At 39.1% G+C, this 18,516-nt stretch overlaps 3 protein-coding genes across 3 annotated transcripts; 1 reads left to right on the top strand and 2 right to left on the bottom strand.

The window, feature by feature from the left end:
- The first annotated feature begins 1,905 nt into the window (after positions 1 to 1,905).
- On the top strand, positions 1,906 to 5,528 carry LOC103442111 (membrane-anchored ubiquitin-fold protein 4). Its single transcript, XM_008380865.4, has 4 exons — positions 1,906 to 2,197; positions 2,367 to 2,576; positions 4,502 to 4,672; positions 5,183 to 5,528. The coding sequence occupies exons 2-4, from the start codon at positions 2,447 to 2,449 to the stop codon at positions 5,236 to 5,238; spliced, it is 357 nt and encodes a 118-aa protein (XP_008379087.1). The 5' UTR covers positions 1,906 to 2,197; positions 2,367 to 2,446; the 3' UTR covers positions 5,239 to 5,528.
- A 1,514-nt stretch (positions 5,529 to 7,042) lies between these two features.
- LOC103442707 (GRAS family protein RAM1-like) lies at positions 7,043 to 10,285 on the bottom strand. Its single transcript, XM_008381522.3, has 2 exons — positions 9,293 to 10,285; positions 7,043 to 8,164 (listed from the first exon to the last, which is right to left on the bottom strand). Exons 1-2 carry the CDS (start codon positions 10,283 to 10,285, stop codon positions 7,043 to 7,045), a joined length of 2,115 nt encoding a protein of 704 aa, XP_008379744.3.
- A 4,231-nt stretch (positions 10,286 to 14,516) lies between these two features.
- LOC103421444 (exocyst complex component EXO70C2) lies at positions 14,517 to 17,367 on the bottom strand. The gene has a single exon (XM_008359481.4). The coding sequence runs from the start codon at positions 17,280 to 17,282 to the stop codon at positions 14,859 to 14,861; it is 2,424 nt and encodes an 807-aa protein (XP_008357703.3). The 5' UTR covers positions 17,283 to 17,367; the 3' UTR covers positions 14,517 to 14,858.
- Positions 17,368 to 18,516: the final 1,149 nt, after the last annotated feature.

The raw sequence follows: 18,516 nt of genomic DNA, 5'->3' as shown, positions 1-18,516 counted from the left end.
GTACATTTCACATATAACAAAGTGGTACATTAATAAAGAAGAATGGGTACATTATAAATAAATTAGGGTACAAATAAAATATTAAAAATTATGACTACAAATGGATTTTTTAAAATATAGGTGCTAAAAGAAATTAATAAATGGGTACAAAATAAAACTAAAAAGAAAATACTACAAATTTTAAAAAAAATTGTTGCAAATTAAAAGTGGGTACAAACTAAAAGTATAAATATATGATACAAAGTTTATGCATAAAACATAAATATAACTTATGTAATTTTTCTATCATTGATTAAATATATAATGTCATGTGATGGTATACACATGGGTACAAACACAAATAAAACTTTAGAAAATATGGGCACAAAAAGAAACTAATATATGGGTACAAATAAAAAATGAAAAGAAAATTGGTACAAATTAAAAAATATTTGCAAATTAAAAAGTGGTACAAACTAAAAATAAAAATATATGATAACAAATTTAGCCACAAATATAAGTATAATAATTGTAACATTTTTAACACTAAAGGAATCTATTTAAAAATAAAAATATTTTATTAGTCAAATAATTAATGATGTTATTAATACCCAAAGACCTTGATAAAAATTTGAAATGAATAGGATAATTTTCCCATAATTTTTTGTAATATGCACTTATTTACAAGATACACAAGAAATTTACCAAAATCCGCCTAAACCCCGCCTAGCCACCTAGGCATTAGGTACTAGCTCGCCGCCCGACTAGCACCTAGCGTTTTTTAGCACTTAACTAATTTGATGGAATCACTAACGAAGGTCTAACATTGCAACGAATTCATAAGTTGAGATATGATATTGCAATGTTTAAAATATGAGGTATAAAATTATTGTGAGACTCATAATTAAAGTAATTTTATGTAATTTACGCATTAATGTAATAATCAACCCTTCGTGTAGGAATTAGCAACCTTCACATCTACCTACCATTTAACTGTTGGTGGATGGACTCATTCACACATGGGAGGCCCAAAGCCCAAAAACTGCAGCAGGGCTTTTTAGACTAAAATTAATTCACTAGTACAAGGAGAGAAACTCTCTCTTGTAACAAAATACATCATTTGACAAATATTTATTAGATTGATGGTGCATATTTTGGGTACTTGTCAAACATTCATTGAAGGGGTTATGCCACTATGATTATGCCTTAATTGTAAAAGAGAAACTCCTCCTAATCAAGGATAGTATAATGAAGGGTATTTTTCTTTTCACTCACATAACCCGAGTATGATTCACTCATCTTCTTATATCATTTGTGTACAAAGAATGACTCCATTCATGTGTATATGAGTAATTTTCTTGTGTGACAATCGTATAGTTCGTACCACTACCTGTCCGCATATATTCTAACACAGATAACTGCGATGTTCCAAATTTTTTCATTAGGGTAAATTAAACTATTAATTTAGCTATATTTTTAATGTTAAATCAAATCAAGGTGAATTGCACTTATAGTAGCACATGATGAAGTTGATCGATGCGCAGATAAAATGTGGGTGTTTACGTCAAGCGATCTAATTAGCACTAAATATCTAATATATCAGATTTTCTTTAATTAAAGAAAAAAAATATCTACCCACGCGTCAAAGTCTAACTTCTGGTCAATGTACGTTTGTTAAAAAAAAAAAAAGTAAAAAAAACTCTGGTCAATGTTAACGGACACAGAAAGAGAGGCGACCCTTCCTACTCCCAACTCCCGCCACCTCACTCTACATCGCCAATCACATCGCGCCACCTCATATAAATTCTGCACACAAATATTCTCATTTGATAGAATTTCCAACTGCATGTGTTCCCGAACCAGAGGATCCAGATTCTTTTGTTCTTACATGGTCTACTTTTTTACTGACAAAAAAAAAAACCAGATACCATTTACTGACTGACAGCATTCAAAATCCAAATCTCACTAATTTCTTTTCCTTTTTTTTTTTTTTTTTTTTAAACTTTCTCTCTTCGTCCCGAGAAAATTAGAAAAATCGAAAGCAATTGCTTCCGAATAAAATAAAATTGAATTATTTTTCTTCTACTTCTGCTCGAGAAAATATCCCAAAGAGGCAAGATCGCGTCTTGAAGTTTTCTTCTCGCCGAAAACCCTAATCGGACACGCAGAGGCAAAGCAACAAAGCTCTCCCTTTCGCCCAATCCGCGTCTTCCTTTCGGTACGTTTCCTGATTACTCCGATAATTACGGATTAATTGGCGATTTTATCTGTTTTTGTTTCCTGAAAAAATGAAGAATTGTCCAGTACTAATGCAGTGATAAAATGAGCTAATTATTGGGGGATTATCAAAATTGTGATTACGTTGGGTGTTTTTTTTTGGTGGTCAGGAAGTAAACAGAGTATTGGAGTGGAAGCGTTTTGGGGTTGCGTGGTTGAGTTGGTGTGGAAAGTTTTGAGCTTTTTTCAAATGCCGGAGGAGGACCTGGTGGAGCTCAAGTTCCGTCTGTATGATGGATCGGATATCGGCCCGTTCCGGTACTCGCCGGCGTCCACTGTGGCAATGCTCAAGGAGAGAATCGTGGCCGAGTGGCCAAAAGGTCAGTGACCTCCACTTCGCATTTGATGATTGTTTGCAAGTTTTTACTTTTAGTAGTGGATGCCACTCTCATGGGTTCAATGTTATCCAATTTTCGTTTGGATATTTCTAGTTGAAGCATTCTGTTGGTGAAGACCTACTCTTTTCAGGTGCAGATTTTGCTGGCGTTTCGTAATTTTTGTTAAGTTTAAATTCTACAGAAGGGGTTGAGTTCTGTTAACACTCTTGAAATGTGCGATGTTTCGGAGTTGATCTGTTTCAGTTTCAATTGGGTTCCCTGATTCCAAGCAATCAAGTTATGAATCGTAGCACATTCGGATGTTGAGATAAAATTTTATTATATATACATTGAACAAAAATATTTCTGTTGTTTCTGGTAGCTCTTTGTTTCAGGTGTTTTGTATTTGTGAAGTTCTGGTTTCCAGATTTTATTTAAATATAGTTTTCACATTGAACTTGGAAAAGCTGTGTTCAAACTTTCAATTTATATTGGCACACCACCGCTTGCTTTCTGTTTGAAGCATGTGGGAAGCGAGAATTTAGAAGTGCAGTTGAAGATATGAATGAAAGTTGGAAAGCTATGATTTGTTTCCCATGGACCAGAGAAGTTACTTTTAGACAAGTAGGTTTGTGTTTATATTTTTTCTGAAGAAGAAGATATGAACCGACGGATCTGCTTGAATTATTTTTGAAATAGAAGCATTTTTATCAGTTAAAGCCACTTCCAATCGTTGGACCCAGATAATGGTGCCTATGAAAACCATTTTTATAGGATTATTCTTCATGACATCTTGGTTGGGCTGAATCATTAGTCCGGCAGACTTTGTCCGCCTAAGTGATTAGAACACGACTGTGTAACTTGTCTTGATCTTCATGCTTATGAAGGCAATGTTTTTTTTGTGTGCTTATTTTGACGATTTGTGATAAGGATCTGTTTAATCCTATAATAGGCCGCTTTCTTTCTTTAGCATACCTGAGATTTATAATGAGAAGACATGCTTTTGGGTCCTTTATGTTACTACTTAGTATGTAAAACAAACTTATAGTTATTATTGATGTGCTTTTTCTTGTTGCTTCATTCTAGTACCAGTGTGTGGTTTGAGGAGGTAGTGGACTTGTCTGCAATTCACTAGACGTTTCTCGCACACATGGGCTTTAAATGTTTAACCATGGGGTTTGTGTATATATCTCAATGGTTATCTTGTAAAAGTTATAGGTGTAAGTTATCTCCTCAGTCTAAGGGCTGGTTTGGTATTGCTGTGCTTTGAAAAAAAGCTGCTGTGAGAATAAGCGGGTGTGCCGTGAGAATAAGCGGCTGTGAAATAAATCAGCTGAGTGTTTGGTAAACTTTTTTGTAAAAGTGCTTTTGAAAAAAAAAGCAGTCTGATAGTGAGTCTTTTCATTAAAGAAGCACGGTAGCTCCGTGTGCTTCGAAAAAAAGCCAGTTTTCCAAAGCTACAAATAGCAGCTTCAGCTTTTTCCTTTGATTTCAGCTTATTCTCACAGCAGCTTCTAAAATAAGTCCTTTTTTTTCAGTTTACCAAACACCTAAAACCCTCACAGCTTTTTTTCATGGGTGCTTTTTCTTTAAGCACCTCACTTCCAAACTAGGTCTAAAGCCTATACCAAACCAAGGTGGCTGAATCTCTAAAATATGGTGTTCAAAATCTTACAGCAATTGGTTTTTTTTTTTTTTTTTTTTTAATTTTTAATTTGCTAAGAAGTTTCTCTCTCTGATGTTAATGTTACCAGTTCTGCTACGTTATGACTTTCAGATAGTGAACTATATTGAGCAGGAGTGTGGAGGAATTTTCGTTACAATACGCATGTCCCCTTTTCTTCTTTTTTATTATTTTCTTATGCTTCTTAACTTTAATCTGCTCATCATTTTTATCCTCTAACATTTTTTAAATGCTATGATATTAGATAAAAAGATTGCACCAAAAGGAGCAAACGACATAAAATTGATAAATGCTGGGAAGATTTTGGAAAACAACAAGACTGTTGCCCAGTGTAGAGCACCATTTGGAGAGCTTCCAAGCGGGATTATCACCATGCATGTTGTTGTTCAGCCCTCTATAGCGAAAGCAAAAACAGGTATTTTTCATCTTAGATTGTTGAGTGTGATATCTCTTTTGATGTGAAATTGGTACTTTGCGTACATGTTTATGCCTTTTTGGTCAGATTTCTTACTATTACGACCTAGGCTAGCAGCCAATATTTCTTTCCCCTGTTTATGGCTGGTCTGTTACGGGTTAGCGGCTCTTCCTACGTCCCTTTATCTTGTTTAATGTGACGAACTTGAAGTGTTCTTTTGTTTTCCTTGGCACTACCAAAGCACGGGTAGAATCAACTAGTCTCATTGCTAATTCTCTTTTTGGGCGATCACGGGCACCTTAGAGGATTGTCCTCGCTCAGCATCCTGCAGAAAACTTATGATTCCATTTTCTTTGATATATTATGATGGTGCTAGATTTCTAGTTCATTTCAGCTGAGATCAATTATGTGTTAAAGGTTGACTCCCGCGCAACATGTGATGCACGTTACATATTTGTTGATATCAGCTTCACTTGCTGAATGTTTTTTTCTTTCTGTTTTCATGAACAGAGAAGAAGGTTGATGAGGTCCCAAGGAAAAGCATGTGTTCTTGTTCGATATTGTAAGAGAGTGAGTCGTGGTGGCAAGCACGGTGAAGACCGTGAGGTTGCCTTGGGGTTGCTGAGGTCTGCTGGAACATGTTTAAGAGTAGCTGGAGAGAAAATAATTTGTACCACAGTCCAATCCCCCATCGTCACGCGATTGTTGGATGGAATTCCTGTGTAACAGTGCATATTAGTGAAGTACTTGGCGTTTTATAAAATGGACGCGTGCTTGGTGTATTTTTATAGCTCTTGTATCTATATTTACGAAAGATGCTGATGTGAATCGAATGGTCTCTCCGTTTATACTTCAATTCCTGTTGAAAGAATACGATGCTGTGGCAATATGATGCGATATTTGTCGGTCCATCGGATCGCTGTGGTGTTGAATTGCTTTGATCATATGAGTAACTAAACATAATTATTGTCAAACGTTCTGGGAATGATTCCTCTGTAATTTGCTCTGAGAATGTTGTAAACCTGAGCGATTTTACCTTCGCTTCTTTGCTTCTTTGCTTCTTTGAATGCGAGTCAGAAGTCAAAAAAGGCTGAGTAAATTTGATTCTTTTATGCTTCATTATTGGTTGGAAATTTGAAAAAAAAAAATTGCAACGAATTATATTAGGCCATGTCTTCGGCATACCAAAAAATTTCTTCAATTATTGGTCGTTTGGGCAAATACTATTGCATTGCCGACTATTAAGGCAGGCCCTGAAACTTGACCAATACTTAATAATCTTTTTTTAGTACCTACAAGCATTCAGTGTTGACATATATTTGATTATTGAATTTAATCCAACGATTTTTAACTACTTAATTAATTATGTTGGATCAAATTTAACAGTCAAATATGTATCTGCACTAAATATGTGAATGTAGGGTTAACGAAAGCTTGGAGAGAACTAAAATAAAGCTTGGCTACCCTAATGGTATTAGTAAAAACCTATTTGTGGCCTTAATGCTCAAAATTATTTTAACTCCAAATTTTATACAGGTAAACAGTGTACAATGGAGAAAACAAAATAACAGTTAAGGGAAAAATACACTACTTTGCTTCCAATTTTAAAGTTTGCATTCTGTTTGACTGTGACAGATGTAGTAGATTATCTGCCTGGCTATTTTGCCATCAAATAATTATATATCATATATAATTATATATATTAGTAACAAATTAAATATCACCACTCACTTTTTTTTTCCTTTAAAAAAAAAAAAAGAAGAAACGAAATGAATAATAAAATCCCTTCCTGAACGCACCTTACCATTACCAATTGTTATGAGATCTGAGAGGGCTAATTTTTAGTTGTGACGGGAATACGAATGGTACACCATGTGTTTTTATGTAAGTGGTAGAAAATTTTAATTTTTAAGTTATTAATCTTTTAACACACATATCCCACCATTTATTTAAAGACACGTGGTATACCACCTCGTGTGACGGTCATTGAAAAATCTCTCATCTCAGAGTCCAATGGTTACGACACAATGCTGGAGCGACCCTGTATTGAGCAAGAAGAATAATTAATTAAACAATGATTTAATATTTCTCCTCATTAATCAACAGAAAGAATAATATTTGTATTCTTAAGTAAGTTAATGGAATCAAGGGATCAATCAATATTGACTTTATATTCTTAGGATCATTCTCTACCCAGCAAACAAATTCAACCCTTTTCGTTGTTTTCTCTAACCTTCTTCTTCTTTGGATTTTTTGCATGGGTTTTCTTAATTAGACAAATAATATTTTCTAAAAAAATGGAAATCTGATCCAATTTAGAAAGAAAAAAACAAATTAGCAGGCACGTACGTGTACGTAGAAGCAAAAAAATCAGCATCTCCATGCAGAAGCAGCCATAATAGACCTGTCTTGCCACCCCAAGAGCAAACAACCGTTGTCCTCCGTCATCCTATACCCGTCGCAAGAATACAACCCTAGCAATATCTTCGACTGAGTCACCGCGTTCGCACTCAGCGCCACGCTCTTAAACCCTTTACTCTCCATCACCTTCCTCCACTTCTCCAACCTCTCGTGCCTCTCCGTCCGCTCCGCCCCTTCACACGCCACGATGTTCCGGATCTCAGGCGCAAATATGTACTGCTCCACCTTCGCCCTCTGCGCCGAGTCCGGCGGAAAGGTCGCATCTAACGAGTCGAAAATCGCCGAGTAGTAATGTAAAGCCTCGAGAAACCTGCCCAAAAAGTAGGGCCCGTTATGACTCGCTTCTTGTTCCACCAATGTCACAATGTTGGGTGCTTGGTCACGGATCATGGCTAGCAAGTTCCCGAGGTAATTGACCGGAACTCGGTGGAGTCGGTTCACCGTGTTTACAGCCAGCGCTTCGCCAATCCTCCGGTTGAACATGTGTGGCTTGAGATCTTCAAGTTGCTCCCCAACTGCATGGAACTCAAACGGGACGTGAAGAGATAGGGCTAGTTCTGTCAAACACCGGCCAGTCTCTTTCACTGCCTCTATGCAGGGGCCCACCCCTGTTATGCGGAGAAAGGGAGCCCCGCTGGGGCGGGCAGCTAAGGCCTGCATGAAAGCCGGCCACTGATACCCTTGAAGAATATCTAGGTCGATGACGTGTACACGTTCTTCAGACTCGAACGCCTCGAAGATGGCTTGGTTGGCGGTGAAGTGTGCGAATTTGATGTAGGGGCAGGCTTGGTAGACGATTTGGTAGATTTTGAGGATTTCAAGCGAGTTTGGAGGGAACGGAGAGAAGGGTTGTGGGGCGGAAGCCCTAGGGTTTGTGGTTAGAGTGGCGGCCAGGCGTGCGCTTAGGGCATCTGTGAAGCATGAAGCAACACGCTGCATGGAATCGCCTAGTGGCGTCACCACTCGGTTCAGGTGGTGGAGGTACCTTCTTGCTAACATGTAGTCTTCTTTTGCAACCGCCTCGGCGCAAACAAGAAGGAGGTGAAGCAATTGGAGCCCGCTATCTTGTTCCTGCATATTCATACGTGCATGGAATGATTCATTAATGAGAGGATTTAGGGTTGCTACATGTACAATATTTGTGTACACGTTATGCAAAAATGCTGCATACAATTTAATTGTGAAAGCAGCTGCAGATGAATAGTTGAGGACGTGATGTTTGTGATCTTATCAATATATAATACAATGGTAAGGAAGTTTGTTCCACGGGAATAGATTTTTTAGATGTGATTTTATAGTCACGTGATATTATTAATTCAAGTATTATAATATAAGTTTTCATTTAACGAATAAATCTATGCATTAAAAGGTAATTAAATTGATTATATCACGCGTGATAATATAACAAATCGTAATCAAAAGCTTCTCCAACAATAATAGGTGTCATCAAATGTGTTGACCGACTCGTACACATTATATCTCATAGAGTCATAGTATATCTTGTTAAAAATAAACAAATGAAGTCGGCCTCAAATTTGATAAGAGTGCTACCGGAGAGATCATATATTTAGACTATGTATTGTGGGCCACATGATGATGTAGTAATTGAAAGTTGAATTTTTTCTTTAATAATTAAAAAAATAAATTCAACTATACACATTATATAATTTACAAAAATATTAGTGACCCTAAATTCTAATCAAAGTATTCTGTTGGTCAATATGCATAGTCAAAGATTATCCTATGATCAATATGCATAGTCAAAGATTACCCATAGGATAATGTTAGAGAGATAAATTTGAAAATAAAATTTGCAAATTAAATGATGGGTCACTAATAGGAATAAACACGTTTATTAATACTTAAATAATAAACAAATCATCAACTTTCATGTCCTTTAATTTCCAAAATTTTGTCTACAAATCTAGTCTCCCTAGCATTATTCGAGAAATTTTTCAATATTACTGGAACACGGGATCGTACACCACATGTCACTATACAAATAGTGGAATATGTAACTTAAAAAATTAAACTTTCTACCACTTATATAATAACACGTGATATACCACTCATGTTTCCGTCACAATGAAAAATTTCTCGCACTGCCCTTACCGATAATGTATCTTCTTGTTTACATCGTTCAATTAAGTAAGATGTATGCACGTACAAAATTTAAATGATTAAGATACAAAAATTCACCTGCTCATGTGCCATAGGGATAGCAGGCGCCATCATATTATAATGAAGGTTCTGTTGTTGTTGGGGTTGGTGGTGGTGTTGTTTTTGCGGCTGTTGCTGCTTCTCTTGCATGCGTTCTTGTTGCAATTGTTGTGAAAGTGGCGCGCCGCTCATCTGCTGATAACCGCTACCGCTGCTTCTCTCTTGTGTCAGCTGAGAATTACCAGCCGTAACCAACGACGCTTCACTCGCCGATCTACTAAACCTCGAAGAGTTATACATCGGCATGCAGTCCAACGTGGCGGATGGAACTGTCGATGATGCTGGCAAGTGATCGTGATGATTGTAAGACTGTGACGAGCTTCCTGATATCTTGGACGATGCTGTTGTTGGGAATGCGGCTATGAATCCGTCACGTTCATAATCGTCCAAGAAGTCTTCGATGGAAACAGGAACAGGGAGTGACTGCGTGTTCTGATCAGCCGGCTCCATGTACTGGTTAACAGGAGAGTTGAAAACCCTACGGAGCGGGCTGAGTCCTTTGCCTTTAGGGTTATGGGTGCTGCTGAATGCTCCGAGGTGCGGCGAAAACCTAGGGGAAGAGCAGCCCGAGAGGCTCTGCCCTTGCATGGACTGAGCGTAATTGTAATTGTAATTCTGATGAGTTGCAGAACCACCGTTTTGGGGAGAGTTCGGCATGTTGTTTGGGACGGGCGACAAGATCATAAAATCGGTTTCGAATTGCTCGGAGAACAAAGACTCCCAGATGGAATGGTCGGGAGATTGGACTTCAACATCGTCTAGCTCGAACTTGAGCGTTGGAAAGTTGAGGCTCGGCGGAGTTAGGGTGCTCTGCTGATCCAACTCTGAGGATGGAGGAATTGTGATTTTCTTAGATTCTGATATGGACATAGACATCGTCGTGGATTCAGTCGGAGACGGGGGTTTGAGGTCGGAGCTGCATGAGTTCTCACTCTTGATAGACCCCATGCTTCCACAATGAGTATTGATCATCATGGTGATTAATATCAATTGATCCTTCTAGCTAGCTATCCACAACACAAATATTAATATATAGCTAACTATCAAGCGATGATGGGTTCAAGAGGATGATCGGCCAAACTGAACTTAAGACACGACCCAACAATACTGATGAAAAATATAAATACGATGTTAGAGTAATTAACTAGGGTTTAGAGCAGCTAACTAAGCTCTCATTAAGGTGGTAATTGAGCTCTTAGACTAGTTAGCTAGGCATAGAGGAGTTTGGTTTTGGTATAGAGAAAAAGTAGAAACTCTTTTTTCTCTCTACTTGTTGTTTAGAAGGAGCTAAGGTTTGGGATTTGTGTGTTGGCCCAAGATTGTGTAAGAAAGGGTTAAAGAGATTTAGGGATAAAATATTAAAACGAATAAAACGAATGGCTTGTGTTTGTAGGTTGTGATTTCGTTACCTCCATTTCATCTCCATTGTACCAAGCATAGCTGTTTTCTAGGGGCATTCTTTTGTCGTCTTTTGTACCTGATTTAACTGTATGTTCACTAGCTATGGCCTTGGTGAGCACAAGAGACAAATTCAGTTTGTTCGGGTCCCACCTTTCTTGGGCCGGCCCAGCTGAGAACAAGGAGGTTGGAATACTTGTGATAGATCTTCTTAACAAAAATAAATAAAAATCTTCTTGTTACTTTGATGTAAATTAATATTGTTGGCCATTGGTTGGACGAAGGGCTTTTTAATCATCGCAATTGCGAAAAGGACTTGAAAAATGGATATTGACAATGAGATACCTAGGCTTATTATATGTCTCTCACTCTCTCTCACTATCTTTAGACTTTTTCTAAGGTAAATGGGTACAATTGGGTAGTTAGAGGCACAAGGAAATGGTCCGATTGTAAAAGAGGAGTACAGGATGATTTGCATGTTAAAATTTAGGTAAAAACGTCCTCGTTGGTCCACTCTTAAGAGAAAGACAATTTTTTTTCTTTGTTTCATGGTAAAATCAGGCTTTGATATGAATTATTAAAGACTTACAGATAAAACTTGTCTTATAATCGCCACATAAAAAAAGAATGCCCAAAAGTTCTTAAACCACTCTAAAACATGCTATTTTTCCATGTTCATATGAAAAACCTTGCAGTTTACCTATAAGATAGTATTCGGTTGCCAATAAGGGAAAGTGTGGAGTTTAGAGAAAGACAAAGGGATGATTTGAGAGAGGTAGGTAGTAATTAATTAAGTGGGAAAACGCGGTAAGAGAGAGGGGAGGAAGAAAGAGGCCAAGAAGGGGACATTGGCAAAGTCGTCGGATGTGGCGTAGGTGGCGCCGCCTAAGCCTTGGATTTGCCAAAGGAATGAAGTGCTTGTCTCAACTCTCCGTCCCCTTTCCCCTCATTGCCCTCTTCAGCGGCAAACTCCTCTCCGTCTCTCTCCATCGTCATCAAATCGATATACTCTTTTGTCTGCAGTCTTTGCTTTATAACTACGATGCATGGACACGGTGATAACTGATATTCTCTCGTATTCTTGTGTTGTATTGTATTTCTTTGTGATCATACAACAATTCTTCTTGTCAATTTGACGTATCCTTGTTTCGTGTCATGTCATATTTCGTATATGTATCCATGTTCATGTATCGCAGCTTTATTATTAGTTCAATATTTAATTCAAATTAATATAGTTCATGGTTAAACATGAGTATAAGTCTGCAGCCCCACCAGTTAATGGCTAGTCCTTGAGAAATACTTACACTTGCGTCGATTTGTTGTATGCAATATATGTCTCGTATTCACATATGGCGAGTCTCTGATTTGCAATATCACGTGTTAATGTAAAATATACATTGCAAATACGTGACACATGTTGCATACAAATTTTTCTACCGTCACAAGGCATAATCTATGTAAGTACAAGGCACGCGGGATTTTAACTGATCTGCTGGCGTGGTCTATATTCTGCCCAAACATATGGCCAAGTCAAAGCACTACCAAATAGAAACCTCATTAATCAAATAATGTAATTGTCAACTCCATTGGTAGCTTTCTTCTATGAGAAAAAACTTATGTAGTGGGTGACTCAATGTCATTCGTAAAACACATCTTATATAAACATTATTGATCTCTTCATATGATTAAACACAATACTCAGTGTAAAACAATGCTTAATTAGACAACCTTGTTAACAAAGAACAGTGTGGTCAGTCCAAGATGGGCTCAGAGTTGAAACGATAAGAACTTAACAAAGGTCACAATAAGCGCTCAGTATACTCTAGCCTCTCTTTTCACTATTTTTACCCGACCTGTTATAAGGGGCACTCGTCCTCCTTATATGGGCCCCCAATGAACCCCAAGTCTCTGGGCTCGAATTTTCCATCACCTTTGCATTTAATGAACCAAGAGTGTTGACATGACCTGCTAGTTGCCCTCCCAATCTTTAGTCGACACATGGTAACAAAGTGACACTCATTTAGATCCACTTGCATGTTTTCTTGGCCAACGTGTACTGAGTGCCTTGCTCAACCTTGGTGTTTGTGGAAATCCACACTTGAGTGCTTGATCTGTTAGACTTTATGCCTCTTCATAGGTTTATGTTCTCGTTGTTGGGCACCACTTGACCTGGGGTTAGTACCCGAGTAGACATGCCTCAAGAACTTCGTGCTATAAAGTTGTTAGTATGCCAACTTACAGTCAGTAATCGGAAAGTACTTTATGAGGAAGCGCTTAGCTTTATTGCTTGCAAGCAAACCAAACTGTTGAGCGGTTGTCTATAGCGCTCAAGATCATTCTGTTAGTTCTGTTGAGCCTTGGTATTCCTTCCCTTGGGCCTTTATCCTTTCTTTCTTTGGGCTTTTATCTTTCGTTTTTAAGAACTATACTATTTTAGAGTTGACAAAAACGTTAATAGGCCCTACCGAAAATCCCTTCTTCTCCGGCTATTATCACTAATTATGCCACTATTTAAGTACTAATTGTATAAATTGGGTCCGGACCCAAAAGACATATGGGACTCTGAAAAGTTGTGAGAAAAATGAGGGACGTCTGTTACTTTTAAGCTCATACCTACAGTATAAGTTACAATGACCTGACCTTTTGACGTTAATTTATGGTCATCTTTATTCATAAAAACTATGAACCCTGCAAGCGTCACATTTCTCTATAACACGAAAACAAAGTTTAGGCCATAAGTAAAATGATTCACTACTACATATCGGTATAGTATAGAGGTTACGTTTTAAGCTTGAAAAATCACTTGATTAATTCTTTAGAATTCTTCAACGTACATCCAACCAAAAAATTAGGGTTTAGGGTATATCGCCTTCTCCAAATACAGATACTTCCTACTAGGTGATGCTAAATCATAACTCGTCAATATTTAGTTTAGAGCGCAGATGGTATAAACATAAACTATATACTGCAAAAATCGCTACCCTAACAAAACTGAAGCATGTAATTCACACTTATGCGTCCTAACTAACTTTTTTACCAGATGCTGAAGTAAGAATCGATTGCATATTCCAAGCGGTTTCGCCAAGAACCTCAGAGCACATATCGTTCTCGGTGAACAGAACTACAAACAGATATGAGGTGTACAAGTTGGAAATCCCATCTGTTGAAGGGATTAAATGTGCAGAAGATTCAGCAATTGTATCCTCTTGCTAGGCAAGCTTGATGTAGAGTTGTTCTTCTGCATGCAATGTTCCTGGTTACAAATCCACATCAGATAAAATCGCAGTCAAATCGAAACAGGCCAATCTCTGCATTTACAGCCTAAACGCCTTGAACTTCAGACCTTCAAAGAGAGGGTGGGAAGAAAAAATAAGACTTAATCCACACGTGTTTAGTTTTCGGAACTCGACTTAATCAAAAGAAAAACCAGTACCTTGGAATCGGCTTTCTTTTTTCCTTTCTTTTTTCTTGTATGGTTCTGTGATGTACTGGGGCTGGAATGGGATATAAATATTCATGCATGTACAGTTTGGATCCAAGGAGCCTGATTGATTGGTTAATTAACATATATTTTGTATTCATGAAAATGTATACTGGGGCTGGAACGTGACTCATTTTAACAGAAGTTTTAAAGATGTGGACGAAAATTAAGAACCATAGTTGCACGTTTTGATTGTTAAGAGACCAATAGTCATTAATTTTTAATTGAGAACCATTACTCTAATTAAGTTAAAGTTGAGGAACTATTGTTATAATTTTCTCTAATTACATAACAACCAAAAAGTAAAAAATTAATCAAATCAGAAACCAAAAAAATTACAATAATTAATTAATTAATAATTAGGCTGTGAGCCTGTGGGGGCTGTGCAATTGAGGAAGGGATTAGACAAACAAATGGACTGAGGGGTTTGGTTTAAAGAATGAATATGATGAGAACTGTTCATACAAAATTGAAAATTAATAAACAAAAGCATATATGAAATTTCTAAACGCCATATCTGATCTGGGTACTTCGGACATTTCACCTGTTCGGTTGATCATCACGTGATTAATTACACCTCGCTAAGCACATTCTGATCCTCGATTAATTTATGCTTCGTCTTCAAGCTTGCTACTGCCATTAAAGGGTCTTTCTTCTTGTTGTAATTTATGGTTTCTTCCTGAATACGGAGGAGTTGGGGTTTCCATCAAATAGCTCATCAATGTACGTCTCTATATCCTCCGGCTGGAATTTTATGTACTTCTCTGTTTGCCTACCCGCGTCAAACACCTGCGAGAACCGCCCCAAGAACGCCCGGTATGCCGGAATCATCACCGCCGATATCGAAACCCTCAGCTCCGACTGCAGCTGCTCGTCGCTCACCACCCACGTGCTCTGCGTCTTGTGGATCTCATCGAACAACGCGTTGAAGCTCTTGAACCTCTCCTTCAACACCGGCTTTGCCACCTTCCCGTTCACGCTCAGCCCCTCGGGGTTCAAGCACTGCAGCAGCCGGTTCCATGTCTCCCTCTGGTAATTTTTGTGGTACTGCCTTAGATCTGACGACCGCCGACGATACCACGTGTCGCCCATAAGCAAGTTGATCTCCGCCGACCCTTTGATCTTCTGCAGGATGTACCGCCCGTTGTTCATCATGAAGATGGAGCTCAGCGCCACGTCTTTGTACAGCTTCGCCTTCGTCTCCAGATTCGAGTCCAGCAAGTCCATCACGCGCATCAGCTGCAAGTGAAACGGCGATTGGTTCTCACTGGTGTTCCCGGATCCCTCCCCTGCCTCGTACTCGCCGCGATGAGGCCCACTCGTCGAATCTGCGCGCTCGATCTTCGAGTGCTCTCTAAAAACCAATTCCAGCGTGTCCTTGTACTCGCACGCGTACCTAAGGTAGTTTATCGTGTAACGGGTCAGCGGATGGACTGCCCCTCCCGGAACCGGGTTTCGACCTGTCTCGGCCTTAATCGAATTCTCCAGGTCACAGAAAGTACAAATCGCCGCCTCGCCAAGGCGGGTCCGGGCGGTGGAGGTCTCGTGCTTCAGCTCGTTCACGCAGTTCACCGGAAACAAGGTGTCCATTTTGGGGACCACCTCCCGCAACGCCTCGTACATGTCCAGCGTCTTGAACAGCTTTTCCGCCGACCGCTTCGATATCGCGATTCCTTCAGCAAAATTGAGAAGCTGTATCATCACTCCTCCAGCCAAATTGCTGAACAGGCTCGACGATATCGACGGGTAGTCGGCGAACACCGCCTCGACGAGCCTTCGCTCGCCGGAGAAGTAGACAGTGGCGCATTCCTTTAAGGCCTTCACCCACGAGATGATATCTCTCTCGAGCGATTCCCAATGCATTTTCTGAATGTCGTCGAGGCTGTGCTTCTCTAATCCCAATTCGTGCAGAGTCTCACCGAACAGGTACCTTCTCGAGATCATGTAAACCTCACAACACTCTGTTTCGTATCCGCCTGATATCATCTCTTTGGCTATCTTGTTCAGATTGTTCACCACCTCTTGAGCATATCCAAGAAACTGATCGGCTTGTAGTTCATCTCCGCCGCCACCCGACTCAGCCTGATCTGGCAATGCGCCGCCGCTGCTCTCTTGATCTTGTTGATCCTGCTGCTTATTGCTGTCGTTGTTATTATTCCCGCCCTTCGTACTATGGTCTTTGCTATCTTTGTGATCTTTATTGTCTTTATGATCGCTGCCGCATACAGAGTCAGTGATGGTGCAGGTTCTAGATTCTTCTAGAAGAATTCTGAATTCCTCTTCCAGATACAGCAACGCTCTGTGCTGAATGCTTCCGAGGCGGTTGATCAACGCCCCGTGACTCTCTTCGAATTTCAATCCGAGGAAAGAGAGATACTTGCTCAGCCTCCGTATCCGATCCAGAGAATCCAGAAACAATGCGTCGTTCTCAGGCTCCTGACACCACTTCACCTTAGCGTCGCCGGAGTCGCGTTTCGACACCACCTCATCCTCAACCAGATTCAAGAACTTTCCCACCAGCTTCGGAAGCTCATCTGGAAAGCTGACACCGTCCACGACGTCGTTTTCATTTTTTTGGGATTCAGGCAGACACGAGATGCAGCGGTCGAGATCCTCCGAGACCTTGTCGAGGGTCGGATCCTCTTCCGGTTCTGGTTCGGGTTCCAGAACCGGGTCTTCATCCAGTACCGGAAGTGGATCGCTCTGATCTTCAACATTCTCAGCGTTAAAATCCTTCACCCTCTTACTATTGACCCTCATACTGCTGAAACTTTTCAACTCGTAATCCGGGTCATCACCTTCGTTCCCCTGATAAACTTTGGTCTCAGATGGATTCACATCACTAACATTCGGATCGTCAAGCTTTGCAGTCGAATTATGCTCATCGTGAACCTCAGCCGTTGGATTAGACGACTTCTGATCATCAACTGGCTTTATGTCAGCGGACTTACGATCGTCTCCATCGGGATTTGTAGTAGTAGCGGACTTGTTATCGTCATTAGGCTTTGGCATTGCAGCGGCGGAGGAGGAGTCCGGTGGCGGTACGTCGGGTTTGGGCTGGTCGTCTTTCTCCGGAAGGTTCTTTTCCATTGTTCAAATTTGTGGGAATATTTTTGGACGGAATGATTTGCTTGCGTCTCTTTCTCTCCGCCTCTTTAATTTGTCTATTTGTTTTTTGAATTTCTGAATTTTTATTTTTATTTTGTTGTTAAGGGACGGTTTGAAATGGTCGTTGGAAAGGGCGCGAGAGAGGGGAACGTACGGACGTGGTGTTCGTTCGTTCGAGTGTTTTGGTGGTTGCAAATCTGAACGCTTGACCGTTGACTGGCCTTTCCCTCCCCCTCCTTCTTTTTTGTGGTCGCCACGTCTCTCATCCTCTGATTTTTGTTTTTGTTTTTCAATTAATACTTTTAGGGCTATTTACAAACTGCACCCCTCAAGTTTGGGGTCGTTTTTAAAACAAAAGTGTTATTGACACTTCAAAAATTTCATTCTACATTCCTCATAAGTGTATTTTTCTTTCTAAATATACAAAATTTGGAGTGTAGAATGAGAATTTTGAAGTTCTAATAACAATTTCCTTTTAAAATAGGCACAACCTTTCAATGTTTCACCTTATTACCTAAACTAAGTATTAAACCATAATTTGAACCACTATTGGTCTGGTACACCAAGTATAATAATACAATTAGTTAAAAACTTGAAAAAAAATGAGTTTCCAACTAATTATATTATTATATTTGGTGTAACGGCCATGTTCCTAACACACTGAAAAAATCTCTATTTGACTTGGTAGCTATGGGTTCCACCTTTTAAATGCAATCATCCCACATTCCAAATTATAGGCCTATTTTTTTCTCGTACGATATGAATGGTTAAAGTTTTAATACATTATAATAATGTGAATAAACTTAAGGCTAAATGAAGTTTGAATAATGCTATTTACACATTTATTTTTATTCCCACACACTCTAGTTGGTTTTTGGTCATTAATCTTCTTCAACTTATCCAGTCCGATGATCGAAAATCAAGAATTGTATGTAAGAAGTAAAAATGAGTGTGTGGATAGCGCTAACCATGCAATTATACCTTTCAATTTTAGAGTATTGTTCAAAAAGGGATACGGGGTTTTAATTTTCATATTGCACCATTAAGTTTTGAATTCTATCAGTTTACTATCATCTAGTTATTCGATTGTTCGGTATCTTTCGTTATTTGATGATCCAACAAGCATGATAACCCAGTTAAAGGTTGATTGTACCGCATGAACTAAAAGTGTGGTTCAGAGCTTTGGTTTTTTTCTAGAACACCAATCCAACATGTT

The sequence above is a fragment of the Malus domestica genome, chromosome 09 (assembly GCF_042453785.1).
Source record: "Malus domestica chromosome 09, GDT2T_hap1".
Taxonomy (NCBI): Eukaryota; Viridiplantae; Streptophyta; class Magnoliopsida; order Rosales; family Rosaceae; genus Malus; species Malus domestica.
Note: the sequence above shows the minus strand (reverse complement) of the source record. Positions and strands in the feature narration are given on the sequence as shown.